General features: G+C 38.8%; 1 protein-coding gene across 1 annotated transcript; it reads right to left on the bottom strand.

Moving 5' to 3' along the window:
* Positions 1–1,771: 1,771 nt before the first annotated feature.
* cables1 (Cdk5 and Abl enzyme substrate 1) lies at positions 1,772–18,654 on the bottom strand (the record flags this gene model as incomplete). Its single annotated transcript, XM_079244246.1, has 10 exons — positions 1,772–2,133; positions 2,730–2,937; positions 3,114–3,220; positions 5,722–5,825; positions 5,951–6,107; positions 7,203–7,305; positions 10,072–10,149; positions 11,233–11,325; positions 11,412–11,483; positions 18,083–18,654. 10 exons carry the CDS (start codon positions 18,652–18,654, stop codon positions 1,993–1,995), a joined length of 1,635 nt encoding a protein of 544 aa, XP_079100372.1. The 3' UTR covers positions 1,772–1,992.
* Positions 18,655–19,075: the final 421 nt, after the last annotated feature.

Here is a 19,075-nt window from a genome sequence, read left to right on the forward strand (position 1 = left end):
AGCTTCCTCTGTGTCCCTTCTTTCCCGATTTCTTTTGAGGTTTTTCAGTCCTTTTAAATATGTGTCTAATTATTTGTCTCCCTCAGTTGTGATCTTGTCAACTCTTTGTAGTCATATCTCTTTGTCCCCCTTTCTTCTCAAATGTGGTCATCTTGCTAATCACATGCCAAAGTTAGCCCTTTAAGCCTCCGGGCACATACTCTAAAGCTACTTCGGTCATCTTCCCATGCCTGTGAGAACCATGAATGTCTGGATTTGTCCATCTTTTTCCAGGTCCTGGACTGAGTCAATGAATAAGCAGGCCTAGCTACTCACGTGGCTAAAAATACTCCATTCAGCCTCTATTCACATAATAGATTTGGATGAACCAAAGCAACAAAATAAAAAACAAAAAAAGAAAAAAGTTTTGCTTTGATTGAACAAGCAAGGCAGTTTATTTACAAACATACATAGGTAATAAGTGTCACCCATTTGTTTTTTTTTTTCTCACAGAGTACTTTGGGTGCATTTTACAGTAAAATCTTTGGGCTTGCAAACATAAAGAAGCTCAGCATTTTTGACCTTAACTCAATAAAGTCCATGCTTTTCTCATGACAAATTGTTTTGTCAACATTTTCGGCTCGAATAGCATCAGTACTTGAAGCAGCATCAAATCAAATGGCCTACTCGCTTCTGATTCAGTGGCCTGTCAATACTCTAGTAATGTGTGAGACAATTCAAAAGCGATGTAAAATACATGCCCAAAATGTTTTTTCTAAAACTGTTCATTTTCATGTTTTTACATTATAGATATAAAATCAACAAATTTAAATGGTAAGCAAATGTTTGATCCATCACTGATCCCCTGCCGAGCCCTCGCTTTAAGGAGGTCTGCAGTCAGTGCATCTTAAGGAGAAGAGTCCCTGTGACCTGAAGGAAATTAGTGTCTTGCTCAAGGACACTTCACCAGAGGAAATATTTACTGGCATAACGCCTTAACCCACATTCTTCAGGCCAACGGCGTTTCCTCACACCACTAGAGTAGCCTACTACCAGTCCCGATCACTGGTGAATGACATTTTTGCACTGATGAATAACAACCCCTCCCCCACTGAAGCACAATAAATGTGCTAGCAATACACTCTAACATAGAGTACAGGAAATTTGACACTGATAAAAGTGGGTCTGGTCCAAAAGCAAGCATTAGACTGGCAGAAAAACAAATGGAATACTTCAGAGAAAGTAAGAAGTCACTTCACACCCCCCAAAGTACCTGTGTACAAACATTCAGAAATTTTCATGCAGTTATTTGTACGTAGAAAACTGTTTTTGAGAGAAAAAAAGTTATTCAAATAACTTCTGTTTTGTGTTGATGAAAACAGCTTCTTTCCTCAGGGTTGGTTCCCAAGCTTGTTAAAAGTGTGAAAAAGATGTCCTCTTCCTGCCATGTCTCAAAGTCTGCAAAAAGAGTACTTTTAAGACAATGACTTGTGAAAAGATGAGTCCCTCTGAGGAATAACAGTCCAGCCAAAAACAGCCCCTTAAAAGGCTTTTGTTTAAATCTAATGCAGGTCAAGAAGTAACCAATCATACCAAAGTATTACAAAGAGGAGATTCATGAAAAGACATAATAAAATGAGAAAAAGTTCCCTATTAGATTCAAATGATAAAGATTTCTTAATCAACAAGAAGAAATATATAAAGTCATGTCGATAAAAATGGGAGACAAACTGGTAGAAAAACAAGTTTGCAGATGATTCAACTCCTTCTTCTAGAAGTCCATGTAGTGATAATGAATGTAGAAGTAAAAAAACAAAACAAAACAAAGAGGCTTGTTTGCAAATGTGTCCCTTTGGCTAATTGCAGTTCTGAAAGGAAGGAAGATGGTGTCCTTCGTGATGAATGGTTGCAGCTCAACTGTCAATGAAGAGAGGTTGTAGAATGATGGATGTACAGAGGGGGTGGGAATCAGGCGGAGAACCCAGCAGTCCTCCTCCTGATGGGTCACTAATGCTAAGAAGTCTGGAGGAGGCGTCTATAGTGGGGCATGATCTCGTGCTCTGGGAGGTGGAGGTTGAATTCAAGTGCCACCAAGACCGGAAACTCGAAGGCTATCAGCTCTCTGCGGTTCACTCTGAACCTCTCTTCCAGTTTCTGCCAGAAGAATACCATGAGTTAGAATGAGAGACCAGATGTTTCACAATGACACACCAACCATTGCATTTTACTAGAGCCATTGTGTTTAATTCAGACACCACACATCTTTCGATCACAGGATTAAAGACTGAAAGATGCCACTGGGTTTACGTCACTTCACTAGACTGTTTTTTTGTGAAATAGATTTCATTTTGCTCATGGAGTACCACAAGGTTCTGTGCTTAGACCAAACCTATTTCATTTAGAAACTTCTTTCAATGAGGTTTTATTTTTGGTATCACTCTAAAGTGCTATGCAGATGACACTAAACTATATTTTTCTGTAAAGCCAGTTGAGATCAGTGTCAAAGCTACAAAGTTGTTGTTGTATCATACTATACAGTAAAGGCCAACCCATAAAAAGCAGCAAAAGGCATTTTCACACACTTCTTTACAACAGAAATGGTTCTGAACAAGAGGTCAAACAGGCATGAAACCTTAATTCAGAGACAAGTGAATTATGCAGGATTTTTCAAAAAGTTTTAACAAAGACAAAAAAAATCCCACTTGATCCATGAAACTTTATTTTTCCAAGGTGTGCGAAAAGAGACTTACATCAATGAGAAGCTTTACTTCATGTTTCTTGAGATCACCACCGATCTTGGCTGCCAGAAGAACACATGCTCCAGTACAGAGTTTACGATTCTGTTTATTTAGTTTGCCTTGAAGAACAAGTTTTTCAAAGTAGACAAAAGCCATGGCCACCGTCGGTTCCTCATACCCACATTCATCCTGGGCCAGCTTTTTAATCTCCCTTTTCAAGCTGAACAAAGTTTAGAAAAAAGAAAAAAGAGGACGACAAAAGAAATGAAGGAAGGGGGACAATTAAAAGGAAAGCACTTGATAAAGAAACCATATCTAAAGGTTCATGTTTCTGCTAAACTGCATGTTTAATGGATTTTTAAAAGTTCAGGAGTCTTCTACTTTTACTGTGTTTACCTCCGTATCTTGCTGAGAGTGAGTTTTATGTGGGGGAATTTTTCCTTGAAGGTCTCATTCATGTCCTTCTTGAGGTCAAAAGGTTTGACGTATTCAATCACCGTAGTCTAGAAAAGGAAAACCAAAGGCAGTGTTGAAATGACCATACACTCACTGAATGCAATATGACTGGATCCTCATGTCCTGGTGTTGGATTTCACCATCTGACAGTGAGTGTCACTGGGTGTTGGCATTACCTGCAACACTTAAAAGGACAATTGGCAATATCCCATTTTCTTACCAATGTAAACAAAGTAAGTTTATGACACAAAAACATATATCAGAAAGACAAACTGCAGATAATTTGTTATGATGACCCAAAAAAGACAAGACAGAGGTTACTTTGAGTCAGTCCCAGATAACTTGCTCTTGTTGTATATATACCAAACAGAAAACCATACAAGCATGATTAGAAACAATGAGCTCATTTTTGTAGTGTACTTCAAAAAACAAAGTTTTCAGTCCAGAGGCAGAAAATTAGTGTTGAAAAGCATAATAAGAACTCTGAATCCATTAGGTACAAGACATACAAGATCCCTAACCAACCTTTCTATGGTCCAGACAGTAATAACCCTCATTAATTTTTTTAAGCTTGAACGGAGTACAGTGATACATTTGGTGCATAAACACTTCAAGGAAGTCAAAACAAGTTTTAAAAAGTCCATTTCAGGTCATTAAAGGAGAGGTCAAATTAATTCAAAGAAAAAATTAATAAAATCTTTTAAGAGCACTTCCTAACTTGGGAGTTACATCAGTTGCCTGACAACTGATTTGATCCACAGTGGACACTAATAAATGATTTTTAAACAAAATGAGATACAACACTTCTAAGTTTTAATTATGTTTTTTTGAGAAAACTACAAATCTGACCTATAAAAAAAGATGATGGCATGATAACCAATGCTGCAACAAATAATAATTGAAACTAAAATCACTGTTATGTTGGGATTTTGTAATGGCTCCCTACAGGCTCAATAAAACCCAGACTCTGTTGGCAATCCTTTTCCTCGCTGCGTTTTGTTGATGTTAAGGTTTACATTAACAGCATTTATTTTAAAAGGGCAGAATTTTTTATTGCAACAGGAACTCCAAGTGCTCCATTCTTGCATCCATATAAAAGATGGTGTTTCTCTTTCTTTCTAACAACTACGGGAGCTGTGAAAACATTCTTGAAGTCCCATTTAATCTTTTGATCTGTTATCTTCCATCTCAGCCCCAGATTCCAGTAGATCTGCTTTTATTGCTTTCAAGCTCTGCTGCAGTCATGGTTGATTGCTACCAATCTAGGCAATGACTGTAACTTCACAAGACAGAGGGGTGATACACGACAGGGTTACTAGGCTTAGCTCTGTGCTTTGCTCAACTAAAAATATGTTTTTTGTCCATTGTTGTTGGAAGATGTATCAAATGATAAGAGCATATGATTTAAACAGGAATACTAGAAAAAGTCAATTAAAAAACAGTGAAGAGTCCACGCTTTATCTCAGTTAACTACATTGGTGCAACAGACACCAGGAATGTGATACTGCAATATATCTTGTGGATTTGTCAGTTTGACTGAAATATGTTTCAATGAAGTGGTTAAAAAAAAGCTAAAAGCTCTTTCAGCAAATGATCCATTGATCAAGCAACAGACAGATGCAAATAAATACCAACTGTTGCCATGTATGATAATCTCACACATCCACTGTTTCCGATTTAAAAAAAAAAAAGAGGTAATCCTATCACTTGCTTTCACTTTATAATTCAGTTAGACACGTTTTCAAAGCAGCCTGCTTTCAAACTTGGAAATAATAGAATTTACTGGTTCCAATCCTGAAGTAAACAATGGTCATTGTTGTTAGACCCTGGATTGTGTAATTGGAGGAAGATGAGGACAAAGAGATTGCCTGGCCTTGACAAACATTTCAGCTATATCAGTCCTTGTTCATACTGAGTGTCTCCATACCAAAACAGAAACCATGAAAGAATGAGGAGGGAGAACGGTTGTTGTTTTCCAACCACAGTAAACCATCTGTTCTTTTCCCGAAAACTGAGAATGATTAATACTGAGGCATAACAAGAATTGTTGTGATGGTGGAATAGTTCCTTAACAGTTATTGCCCACGACAGAGATAAAGGTTCTCCATTTAATCCCCATAAGGCAAAAGAGAGGCTGTATCAATGGCCTTGCTGATTAATAAAACTAATAAAACAGTCTGAAACATCCTCCTGTCTCCCTTTCAAAAACAACTGATAAATTCAAGGAAGTTTTTTTTAAGAAACAAACTACAGACAAATATTTCCAGTTTTATTGTTTTGGTTGTCGTGGGAAGAATGAGAACAAAAGGTTCAAACTAGTGATAAGGAATAAAATAGTCATTGAAGAAAACAAAGTAGTTACAGTGAAACAAACACCAGTTCCTTTCAGCAAGAAAATCTTATGTACATGTTTTGTTTATTTATTCATCTAGTTTTGTCTCTCCCTTGGATAAAAACAGCTTTTTCAATCCACTTCCCAGAGGACAGGGAAGGGGCTGTTGTTGTTGCTGGTGGTCTACTGTTGGACATTGTCAAAGTATTTTCTCACCATGTAGGAAGGAAAGATGAGAACTCTCTTGTGTTTTCCACAGGGCCACTGAGGGTCATCTAAAAGATTGGGGTCATACTCGCGAAAGTCTGAAAAGTCATTCCCTGCACAAGAAGAACACAAAAACACTAGAAGTTTAGCTAAACTTTGCTTCTAAACCAGCTCCATTAGTAATAAAAAAAAAAAGCACAAGCTAACTAACTGCGGTGATAACAAGCAGTCTACTAACCTGTGTCCAAGCTGCTCTGGTTGCTGTTGGCTCTGCCCAGACTGAGGCTGCGGTGGCTTGCGTTGCGTGACTGAGAGAAGGACGAGGTGGAGTCGATTGTGTTTCGTCGCCCACCCAGGACATTAGTGGGATAAAGGAACTGGGTATAGGACACAGTCTGCAAATACAGGTGTACAGGTTTATCATGTCTGAGGGGAAAAAAGCCGAAAGTTGCTCACTCTTCAACACTGGAAAGCAAAACTATAGAATACAGTGTCAGCACTTTTATAAGTTAGCAAAAGACAAAGTAAACAAAAAATCTTTTAAAAGAAGATGTTTCTGGAAGCCCTCGATTGGAATTTCTCTGCCTTTTAACTGTGGGGCAGTGTTCGTCATAAATAACTTCCCAATCAAATGCATGTAGTTGGAGGAGCTATCATATGCTGCCCTTGCTCCTGTTGCAGCGAGCGGCTGAAAGACAGATTTTCCTTCAGCAATATTTTAACTAATGTTTCTACTGAAATTTAAAATTTGACAAACTTGTGAGACAATTTGGTGGGAAAAAAAACTTTTCTTCACAATTATACAGAAAAACGTGTTTGTGGTGCTGGCTAAAATGTTAGCCACCACTTTACTAGCAAATTCAAATTTGAGAAAACATCAGCCAATAAATGCTTATATACAAAATTATATAATTAGGTTTTATTTAAATTATTTAACCAAACTATTAGAAAATAGGAATTTACACCATTTTAATTTAGCCAACTGAAGAACTTATTTGAGCCTTTATTTCATTATTGTTGAGTGTGTTGGGGATCTTTTTCTGTACATATAGCAAACTGTTGTGCAATTACACTGTGGGGGGTTGAGAACTGGGAGTGAAATACAGAAAATAACTATATAGAGACTTAAATATCATCAGTAAATATTGTCCCATCTTAAATTAGGTCAGTGCATATGCTTATTGCATCAACCTTTTTTAGTTTACACATAATACTAGAAAATATGCTGGTAACAAATTGTATCATTAGTTTGTCCAGCAAAGCCGGATCTAATACAATGTGTTCCAAGATTCTTCAAAACTTCTGCAGCACAATAACAAAATAAGAAAGTATTGGTTGATGAAGAGTTAACTAACTAGCCCATGCATCACTGGAAATAAGTATGTAGCTTATGGGCATTTCCCATTGGTTGAACACATTACCATATGGTGATCACCCCCAACACACAGACATACACACACACTCACACACACTTGTTATTAGTTTCTCACCTTTCCATCTGCTCCTAACTCCACTCCCTCCAGCCCAATCACCATCTCCTTGGCACTTACACCTCCTGATGAATGACGCTGACGCCCCTCCACCTTTACATCCCTATTAAACATAAGACTTTTAGAGCTCTCGCCAAACAAATCATATCGCAGCTTCTTTCAAGTCTCACTCCTCACCTCAAGTCTTGCCTAACCCTATTCTGTATCCTTCCATCTCACACATTCTACAAATGTAGACCATGTATTGATCAGTGCCCATCAGCCGGCCTAGTTTCTGTGACTGCTTTAGTCTTTCGGTGCATCCGAGGGCATTCTTAAAATTAACTGCACCTTTGGGAGGTAAGATAGAAAGCATTCCTTTAAAAAAAAAAAAAAAAAAAAAAAAAAAAAAAATTGTATCAGGCAAGCCTCTTTAAAGATGGCTACTGCCTCAGCGGTGCCTGAAATACCATACTGCTGTGGGAGATTTGTAGGCGGTCTATAACTCTCCTGAAGCAGAAAATAAATGGCTGGAGATGAAAGTGTGTCAGTGGAGCAAACCATGAAAACTTCAGAACTGCGCACTTGTTGTACGGGCCTGATGCTGTCTCGTTTAACACTAGCTGCACGAATATTTCAACAAAGCTAAACTAAGCGCCCACAAAGTCAAATATTCTATTAGCATTTTAATGTTAATAAATTAAGATCAAACCTCAAAATCAACCACAGCAGCAGTGTAATATCTTCATGTCACTACCAAACATCAATAAAACTTAAACGGCGTTATTTTGCTCAGTTTTAAATTTGCTTTATGGTTTCTGGTCGCTGTTCATAAATGTTGATTTAGATTAAAATCACTGACAGAGCAGATTATACACTTCTTGTCCACTTTATTCAGTCTGTCACACTGAATAATGGCTAAATGTTTCCATTTAGAAACAGAAATAGTTGTATTTGATTTTTTTATCCGTTAAAGTCCAGTGTACAACAGTGCAAACAAACACATCACAATATTTTCGGCGTCTGTGTTAGAATCTATTATTAACTATTTGTAGCGTTCTAACATTTCAGAGAGACAGGAGGGATAACATTGTGTTGTTTTTCTGCTTCTGTCTTATCTTGCCTGGCACAGACTTGCTTTCTGTTCAAAACTGTGTCAAGATAGAAATAAATGCCACAGTGAGTCCTCACATGACTTTTCCAGTGTTTTGACGACATAAGGAGTCAATCTGTTGTTATAAAAACAGTGTTATCTGGTAGACAGGCACACTGGGACATAATGTGGACAAATGCATCATAGGCATGAAAATCCCTGGGCAGCAGACATAGTGCAATGGAAATTAAATGGGGGGAATAAGGAGTAAAGGGAACAGATGAAAAGCTTACCACGGAGAGAGCTTTACTTTAATGAAGCCATTATAAACTAAAAAGGTTCAGCTTTATTTACTCAAGAATACAGAGAAATGAGAGGAAAGGAAAGGAAAAGCTAACATTAGTTAATAACATGCATGGATCACAGGTTTTTAATATCTGCAGGTTAGTAGCTTATCTTCTAATCTATGTAAACTGCTAGTTAAGCTATTCTAAATATTTCTAAATCTAGCATTAGGCAAACAAATAAATACCACAAACGCATATAAAGAATCCTGAGTCGTGCTTAACACTTTACAGCTCACATAAGGAATTCAGAATTGTAGTCAGCATTTGAGCCATTTCATTTCCAACCTTGGCTACAAAAATTCACCAAAGACCACACCAATGAAAAAACAAACAAAAAACTGTGATAGCAGATTATTAAGCAGCCTGAATGATGTGTGCTGACCAGCAACCAGAAGATAAAATATCAACCAGCAAATATTAAGAACTACTATTTTAAAATGAATAAATTTTTAGATATTTAATTTTACATGACTTTTATTTATGGATCCTATTCTTTCCTAAAATATAATGCAAGATTGGGAGAAAAATTACATGTGACCAATTAAACTGATGTTCTGCTGTTGCAGCACATGACTGAACCAGCCAAAGTCTGACCATAAATTCAATTAGCAGCACTGAGCTGTCATATGGACTTATTGGAAAGCACTGGGGGGTGGGTGTAGGGGGTTAATACCCCTTGACTTTGCACTAATTGTCTGACTAGGGAAATTCCACAAATACTCTGAGCCTAGTGTCTCACCTTTCTTTCTGCACACTGTTATTGTTATGTGTTTATCCATGTCCTTTCACTTCCTCTGAAACACACAACTTCATGTGACTGGAGTGATTTCAAACTAAGGCTGTTATACAGCGGGTCTCAACTCAGGTCTAGTGGGTCCCCTACTAAAAGACTTGTGAAAAAATTATTTCAAGGATTGTCTACTGTTAAACTACAGATAATTTCTATTCAAGAGCTAAGAAAAAGAACGATGAACAAAAATTGGTAAATGGCAATTAGTGATTCAAACATGCAACACAAACTTTGCAACCATGGTTGATAATTTAAGCAGTTAAATAATGAAAATCAAACCAATAAAATAATTTCTTGGTTCAAATTGCTAAATCTAAGATGAATGGATGTCCCAGAAAAGTCAAACAGTAAAGCCAGCAATCCTTGCAACAGACAAAAATGATCTGAACAAAAAGCACAAGTGCCCAACAGCCACCAAAGCCATTATGGAAAAGCAACAAGTATTAGGCTTCAGTCTAGTATAGGAATATGTACAATTAAGCCCTTAAAGCCAATTTATGCCCAATGTTTATTAAACTATTAACATAAAAATGCATACACCCAAAACGTCAAGTGAGTGTGTGTGTGTCCACAGAAAAGAAGATGAATGAGAAAACAAAAGGGAAAGAGGGAGAACAGGCTGTACAGAGTTACAAGTTCAGCATGCTGTAGGATACATACCCTGTTTGGCTACAATCTCGATAGGGCAGGACAGAAAAAACACTATAGAAGGATCTTCTGCCACTGATAAGGACTATCCTATAAAAACAAAAATGATAAACAAGCTAATCAATATCTATCTGCCGAGATCCACAGGTTAAAGATGGAGAGAGTCTGCAGATAAAAACGTTGAATAAAGAGAAGGATCTGAAACATCAGTACAAGTGTGTTTTGTTCTGTCCTAAAGTAGCAGATATAATCAGTGGTTTCAGGGCAACAATGATGCATTTCTGTCACAATATCCAACTTCTTAGCTTCAGTGAATGTGAGCCAGTTCAGAACAGAGTTGCTGCAGTCTTGTAACAGGAGCACATAAAGCAGAACTGATCCGACACAGGTAACGCAACACAAACCTCATTATTTCTTCTAAAAGTCCCAACTCATAAACATTTACTGAACCAAAAGCAACATAAAGATATCAACAAAACCACATCTAAACACGTTGCTTGTCTGAGCATCAGTTAAGCAAAACTAGATGACAAAAGACAATTTCAAAAATCAACTCCTTGAATGTAACATTTTAGACCAACATTGTGCACTGACTTCTAACATGTTTTAACTAACAAATCCTCCTCTCTTAAAACTGAAGACTGGAGATCTACAGCTTTTAGAAACCACAGAATAAGTAACAAATGACTAAAGGAAGAAAATGGTGTGTAACTGAGGCATTTTCCCCAAATCTAAGGACACTGATAATAAAAGTCACCTGATCAGCATTACTCAAATACCACACAGAAACCTAGTCAGCATTAAAACAACTAAGCAGCAATTTGTGTGATGTGAGGGATTTTTGTGCTGCAAACATGCTTGTGTAAAGTGTGACACAATGATCTAACATTCAGGTTGTGGAAATATTCTGGGTGTAATTACAAAATTCAACAATAATCAAACTTTTTCAATGAAAAAAAAAAAAAATCAGCATTTACTGTTATATAAGAAAACATAATTTCTGATTCCAGATTTTCAAAAGTCAAAAGTCCATGCTGTGAATGGGCTGGGCCTGATCGCCTGCCTGTAATGTGAGAAACAGTCAAACTGCACTTCATTGCCTGGAGCTGCCTGCCTGCTGATGCTCAGTGAGGACTCATAGGGACTAAGGGACGGCGTTGTTGGCCTTCATACCTTCCATTGCGCATATCATGTTGCCTCATGTTCTTTACGATGTGGACTTTCTTGAAGCTCTTTGGTCGGGGTGAACCTGAAAGGGTTCGGCACCTAAAATATAAAACAAACAAAACAATGAGTAAAATAAGGAAAGTTGGCATGTCAAACATTTAGCTATCCAAGGTGCTGCTGTTTACCTGCGCAGAGGAGCATTTTCCTCAATGTCTTCTAGAGTTTCAAGTGAAGAGCGCTGAGATATGAGTCTTCGTCTGGGAAGGCAGAGGAAACATATTAAATCAGCCGGACGCAAAGGAAAGTCCTTATCAGAATAAACCAGAACTATTTTGTCATTTTGCAGCTTTTGCTGGAACTAACTTCTGTTGAAAACGTATAATCCTTCTGGTGATCCTTTATTGTCCCCTGAACTCTCTCTCTCTCTCTTACTCTAAAACATTCACACCACTGCTGATCTCCAAAGCAATCTGAATAAAAAGGCACATCATTAAATAAAAGGGAATTCTACTGCAATATATAAATTGGAAAAAGTCAGGATAAAAAAAACACACAAATAAAGGTCAGCCTAGCTTTTAGCAGAACAGATAGTCCAAACCCAAAACTTCATTTAGAAATGTAATGCAACACAGGAGCCATAATCCTGCAGGTTTTCCACGTATCCTTGTTCCAACAAACAAGGATACATTGGAAACCTGCAGCACGGCAGCCCACAGGGACCAACTTTGGGCACCCCTGCTCTTAAGTAATCACATGTTTGGCCATTAATTCAGTGGTCAAATGCTTTAACAGTTTTAGAATTGGTTCTTCATATAAAACCCAAAGGATTTGTGGATTTTATCATTTATAATATCAAATAATAATAATAATAAAAAATTATATATATATATATATATATATATATATATATATATATATATATATATATATATATATATATATATATATATGATATAATATAAAAAAAAGATTCAGCAGATCCAGAGAAATCTCTGTTACCAAAGGTTATAATCCAGCTTTGGAAAGTAATGATCTTTAGACAGCCTGAAGTTAGAAACGATCATCATTCAATAGTGGAAATCAATGCATGAGTTAATGGAGGCTTGTGTAGAATACTGTCAGTAACAACGGTGCATTTCTCCAAAAACTGATGCTAAAACTCCAGAGTGCAAAGCAAAAGCAGAGAGGGTCCAGAAGCAGTGCAAGTCAGCATGTGGTGTGGGGCTGCTTTAGTGCAGTTTTGGATTTCCTGATGTCTTTTAAGAGAATGATTTGCTCATTTCAGCTGGACAAAAACATTCATCCCTCAGCAGTATTACAGCAGCCCGACAGCATGGAACTTGATGCAACGGACAATTTATTTCAGTCAGGAATTTAAAACATAATATGTTGTTAAAAGTGGAAATAACTAAATGTCACATGGTGGTTTAAATGATGACTGATGTGTGGCCAATGATCCTCAGTCCCCCATAGATCACTTAGAATTTTCCAGGATCAGAGCTGCTAAGAGGATAATGAGCTGGCTCTGCAAGCACTTTGTGTAACACATTTTGTCACAGATGGCCTTTATTTCACACTTTAGTGAGTCGACTCAACAAGCTAATTCTGCTGGACCGCTTTCATGTGATCAGGTGCCAGTTTCAGAAAACAAACCCACAAGTGAGGGCTAAGTAAGCCTGAGCAATTCTAATATTAGGTCGTAATTGCATGTTTAGCACTACAGTAACAATATAATCCAATTTATCAGTCAAGCTTAAAACCTGGAAACACTTAAAGTGGTGGAAATGAACACACCGGTGGTCAAACAATAGAAAGCTGTTCAAGCCATTGAGTAATAACTGCTGAAAAGTTCAAATGGATAAAAAATAAAGCATGTGAAGATGTAAATGACATGCTAATGTAAACTATCATCCACCTTCTAATTTCCTCCAAAACATGTAAATGTACTTCCATGTTGTTGACCTTGCAGAAATGAAACCTAACCAGAGTCCACTTTTTCACAGTCAAATGACAGACATTGGAGTGGAAAGTCAAGATGATAGTTAATAAATGACACAGTATAAAGACAAATTAGCAAAGAAATCGCTGTGTGCTTGATAATCTCCCAGAGTTTAAACAAACACATGTTGATAGAAGACCACATACTGTGGGAGATGGGTTAAATGTTTACATGAGGAGCCGAATATCCAGCAACACCCATCATGACTCTACTGATCAAAAAAGTAAACTTTAATAGAGAAAAACTGGCCGGTAAAATTCTGAAAGTCTAAATAATTTGAATGATTAAATTGCTCTATGCGACCCTTAATTGGATTAAGTAAGGGTTCAGAAAATAAATGAATGAATGAGATGCCTTGCTAGCTGATGTCAACTGTGACTGCCAGACTGAGTTACAGGGCTGTAATCAAATGGCCTGCCTTGACCTCTTGCTGAGGCTCAGATGAGTGGGATCATGGGATTGAAGGTCATTCTTTCATCCTACTCCTTCAGTGACAACCCTGAGAGGTAGCCTGGCTAAATAATGATCTACGCCAGCAGCTTTCCTCAAAGGGCATACGGTAGTTTTCTCCACTATTTTTTTGTTTATTACATTATTTATTCTTGTAAGAAGACATTTGCTCAGTCCAAACCATCAAAAGGTTTATTTTTTTTATTTCCAAGCAATATGCTATAGTAGTTTTATTGCACAGATGGGCTTTTTCATCTTTTTTTTTTTTTTTATATTTAACACTTCAGTCTACTTAATTAATTCCAGTGTAATCTGAAAATTCCCCAAGTTTGATCTGAAAATAATGGGCAAATATTCTAATTTAATTCATTTTAAGAATATGTTGATGTTGCCTTTAAAGTCTGTCAACCACCCAAAAAGCCTAAACAAGTTGGTCATACATTTGTCACATGCTAATTGTTTGATTTAAAGTGTTATTGTTAGGTATAATACGTCCTGTTGTCGGTAGCCATTAGCATTGCCGCACAAAGAAGACACAACTGTTCAAGAATACAATGTTAACTTCAGTTAAAGCCAACATGGCCCTTTGAAAGCAGGTGTCCTTTTAAAATGACCTTTTTGGATACAAAAGCTCGCAATCTACTTCTTGATTTTGCTAACTTAGACATGTTTTATAGTAAACATTTGTATCATGTCAGTTTATCCCATAACATGCATAAATGTATGAAAGTGTTTCCAGCGTGCACACAGGGGTTGAGGAGTCTCTACCTTCTGCACGCCATTTACCTAAAGAGTAATTATAAAAAAAAATTATTTGTTAAAATCAGTTTTACAAAACAGTTACAGTATAAACTTTACTCTAAGCTAATGAACAAGCATCCCCTTCTATATCTTTTTTGCTAGTTAGCTGAAAAGAATGTTTCCAGTTTGCATTGATGCAACCTAAGTATGCATGTGAGGACTTTGATCCAGACTCTGTTGATGAACAGCAGCAGGATGTGTTTTTGATGCAAAGATATGTTCCAGTCCATCACGGGCTGGTATAAAAATCCTGGAAACAAAAACACGAGCCAGGCAACTCATTCGCTTTAAACCTGACTTGACCAGCCAGGGTTAGAACATTCACTGCCTTTCCAGTTTGACATTACCTATCCCAGTCAGAAACTTCTGTTCACTTCTGCCGCAAATGCAATGAAAATGGTCAAATGGATGTTCATAATCCCGCACAGCAGTGCCATGCAGTGAAGCTAGAAAAGTGAAGTGGACCATTTAGATGTGGAGATCAGACTGTATGCAACCCGTTGGCAGCTTGCCTCAGGACATAGTCTTCCATTTCACTACAGTCACTGAGTGAAAGTAAATGTAACGCTCAGAGCTCCTTCACAGAAATAAAGCCCCAGCGGATGGAAATGTGATTGTTATGATTAAAAAAAAAAAAAAAAAAAAAAAAAAAAAAATCTTGTCGGGACAGTTAAGCCTCTCTGATCCTCTGAAGCACAAACACACCAGGAGTGCAAATAGGATGTATCGGCAGATTAGAAAAAAATAAATGAGCACAAAGGAAGATAGAGAAGGTCTCTTGTGTTTTCCAACAGAAATATGTGACATTGTTGCTCAGTGTGTGAAGCACACTGAAGAGGAACTGAAAAACTAGATTCCAGATAGAAACTTCGTCGTGTTAACCAGAAGTTGAACTACAGCTCTTGTGTGCTTTCCTCAGAACCTGTTGACAACACAACCTTGAAAAACTGTATGAAGGAAAATGAAGCATTCTTATATAATCCTCTGACTGTGTCAACCATGACCTCAGCAAACAACAATCAACCTCATCACCAGAAGTATGTGACCCGATCACACAAAACTCCAGAGGGCTGCTGTGATGACTTTAGCTGCTTATTTTTGCTGCCTTGTTCAAAAGTTCAAATACTGTAAATCGCATATTTCTGGACTACCTCATGCTGGTGAGAACATAACAAAGAGAGGATGCGAGAAGCCTCAGCACTGACTGTGATTTGGGAGGAAAAGATAGAGTGAAAATTGTTTTACACCTCCTGCACACAGCACCAGAAGGTGATAGGTGTGCTATATTTAAAGTGCAGCTCTTGGCATACTGATTCATGATGGATGAACACTGAGGAGTGAAAACTGAATTCTAAATTATCAGGCACATCAGTGCATTACATACTGCAGCTCTGGCCTCACAGAGTCCATTCTGGTGGCACATCAGAGGCTCTGCAGCTTCCTGAATGGGAACAGGACTGAAGGCCAAAGAGTCTGAGGGGAGAGTGTGTCTCTGATTCCCCTGGGAAAGGAAGTGGAGGACAGAAAATACACAGCAGAGAGCCAGGCTGCTTCTCAGAAAGCCTGGGCATCCTGCCTGTCCCAGCCAGGGACCTCTGGACACATTTCCACCAGCTGCCCTTGGAAAACAAACCAGGCACTGTGCAGAGCGCTCGTCTATCCACGCGTCGGCGGAATATGGCCACCCTCCATCAGCAGGTTACTTATTCCTCAGCATTAGGACTCATTTCATGTGGACGTCCTCCAAACACACACCAAAAGAGGAGTTCAGTAACTTCATATTGTATTTATTAACTGAACAGCAGAACCGTTGTGGTGCCAGAAATTCAATACTGTGGTTGTGTAATAAATCTCAGAATATTCAATAATGGAAACAGCATAATCAGAACTATTTTGGCAAACAGTAAAATCGCAATTATTTAACATGTCGACTTCAGGGACAAGATGTGTGTATCAAACTGCCAAACACACAACATAATCAGAGTGTTGCCTTGTCAGGAACAAAGATCAGAATTAGAAAAGTGTTTGAATCTTGTAACAATCTGGTTTCTCCGTAGAGCCTCTGTGTCATCTTACTAAGCATGCTGTAGGACTGGTGAAAAGACTTTCAGGAGGCAAAAGTGAACCACTGTAAATGAAAGTGAGATACCACTTTAATAACACAAGAAATAAATAGTTTTTTTTTTTGTCAAGGCGAAAACAGAATAGTTATTTTAGCTAATTGCAAGAAGAAAGATTCGTTGTTTAAATGAAAAGAAGTTATTTTCCGAATTACTCATGAGTAGTACAAAAAGTTATACAAGTTTGTAAGCTGACAATACACTCCGACAGAAGTTGAACTTGTCTGTGCATGTAATTCACAGTTCTGTAAGAGCTCCTTGCACATCTAAACTGCATACCTTTGTGTATTTCATCATGTATTGCATTTTGAAGCTGCTGCATTGCGAGTCCTTGCACATATGTTGTATTGCTTATTCCCTGCACGTTTTGAGTCAGAGAAGGTGTAAAAAGCAAATGCATAAATCATATTGGGTATTACTTGTTTTGTGTGTCTTTTTAAAACCTTCAAACAATTAGTTAATCTGTGCAATTTTAATGAGGTGGAGAAGTGGAACTGGATGCTTAGTGAGCGTTTCACCATCAAGCAGAGCTTCCTGAAACAGCCTGGCAGAAGTACCAGAAGGCGGAGAGGACTCAGCCATGAAAAGAGCTTTGAATGGAAAGCAGAGTGGGCAGGATTTAACCGCAGGTTCTGTCAAGAGTCATTAGATGAGTGTCACTGACAGCGATTTTTACGTGACCCTGAACTCTTTTTGCGGCTCCAATATAAAGATGAACTGCACACAGAATGCAAAATAAAGAGAACCACGTGAAACAGCAAGCCCCTGTTGTACGTGGAGTTGAACAAGGGTGTAGTGTTACAGGATGCTTACGTCACAGAGAGAAGGAGACAGCAGGTGTGTGCCAAGGTTTTAAAGTCACATGCACTAAAAATTAATTTCAAGTGCAGTGGATGTGAAAAGGAGGCACAGAAAAACTAACCAGGAGTTCTGTCCCAGTGCAGATTGGTGAGTCATGAGATTTCAACCATCTGCACGGAGTACAACTGAACTTTTTCCTCCTGCTGTGTCATGTTGTGTCCAAGCAAAGTGTGTTGCTTGGAAAGTAAAACACACAAATAAGCTGAGTCAGAAACATGCAGAGAAAAAAATCCATCACTGTTCATTTAACAAGGTTTCTTGATAATGTGGTTAAAAACACAATAGAACTCCTGAAATTCCTTTCAAATGTTATTCTATCTGAGTTGTACCTCAAAGGTTACACAATGGTGATTTCCCCCCCCCCCCCCCAACATTTTAATCATATGTTGATTTGTGTTGAGTTTTTCAGTAGTAAGCAAGCGAGCAATGTCATCCCTGCAAAGGCTGTCTGAGTTGCTTGCCTGAGGTGATAGTAAAAAAAAGGAAGAAAGAAGAAAAGCACAGTCCAGTGACCAGACTGTGCAGAACCCGTAGGCAGACTTCAACCTTTAACCAGGGTTTAATCAGTCATATTGCAGTGTATGTCTCCAACACCACACATTAAAGCCATTGTTTACACAGTTACCTTGACCTCTGCGTCTCGATCTGTCCGCCCTCCAGGCAGTAGTTGGGGGAGAATTGCCTGGAGTACTGGGCAGGTAGGATTCCCTGAGTGAACGTCTGCAGCCTCCCTCTAGTCGAGGCTGGGACGGCGGAGAAAGTCGAGTTGAACGTGGAGGGCAAGAAAGCGTCGCCTTCTGTGTCTGGGGCAGCAGTGGGACCCGTCCCCAAACTGGTCCTACTGCTGGCGAGGAGAGCCTGGTTTGCTAAAGCGAGCGCTTGGGCGGCCGTGGTTGCAGCCGCCACCGCCGCCGCTGCAGCAGCAGCAGCAGCTCCGGCGGTGCCAGCAGCTCCCTGCGCCGCGGAGTGCTCCGGGGAAACCAGGCTCTGTCTAGTCCGTGCTTCCGGCGAGCTATCCTCCTGGTTTTGGTCGTCTGCATCGTCTTGGACGGGTCGTCCGTCCAGAGAAATGTTGCTAAGAAAGGACAACGCCGCTTGCCTCCTCCTCGGGTCTATGCGTTTCCGTGTGTGCTCAATACTGGAGTGTTTTATCTGAAGCGTAGCTGTGGATGTGTTGCTGCTCGTGGCAGCCGCCATGGTCCACTTCTAGAGATCTGGGTCCCCCGCAGCAGCGATCTTACCTTGTGGACATTAGTATTGTTGTGATCGTGCTTGTGTTGGTGAATGGTGGTGCCTGTCTTTTAAGTACATGCGTTCAACTGGGTGAAAACAGGGAGGTCACGTGTGCGCAGTATTGTGGCAGCACAGGGGAAATTTCGGACCAATGAGCTGTCAGTATTTTTTCATACCTTTTCCTGACTGCTGGAAGCGCTCCACTCTCCTCTCTAAAAGTGCATACCAAAAACGACACAAACGAGACATTTCTAAGCAGTTTTATTCAGACACGTAGAAGCTTTTGTTTTGAATCAACTTCCCACCTCGACCATTTTTAAATGAGGCAGCAAAAAAAGAAATGTTTAGCATAGAGCTACTGAAACTTTCATCGCTTCTTTCTAAA

This window comes from Telmatherina bonti, assembly GCF_933228915.1.
Source record: "Telmatherina bonti genome assembly, chromosome: 7".
NCBI lineage: Eukaryota > Metazoa > Chordata > Actinopteri > Atheriniformes > Telmatherinidae > Telmatherina > Telmatherina bonti.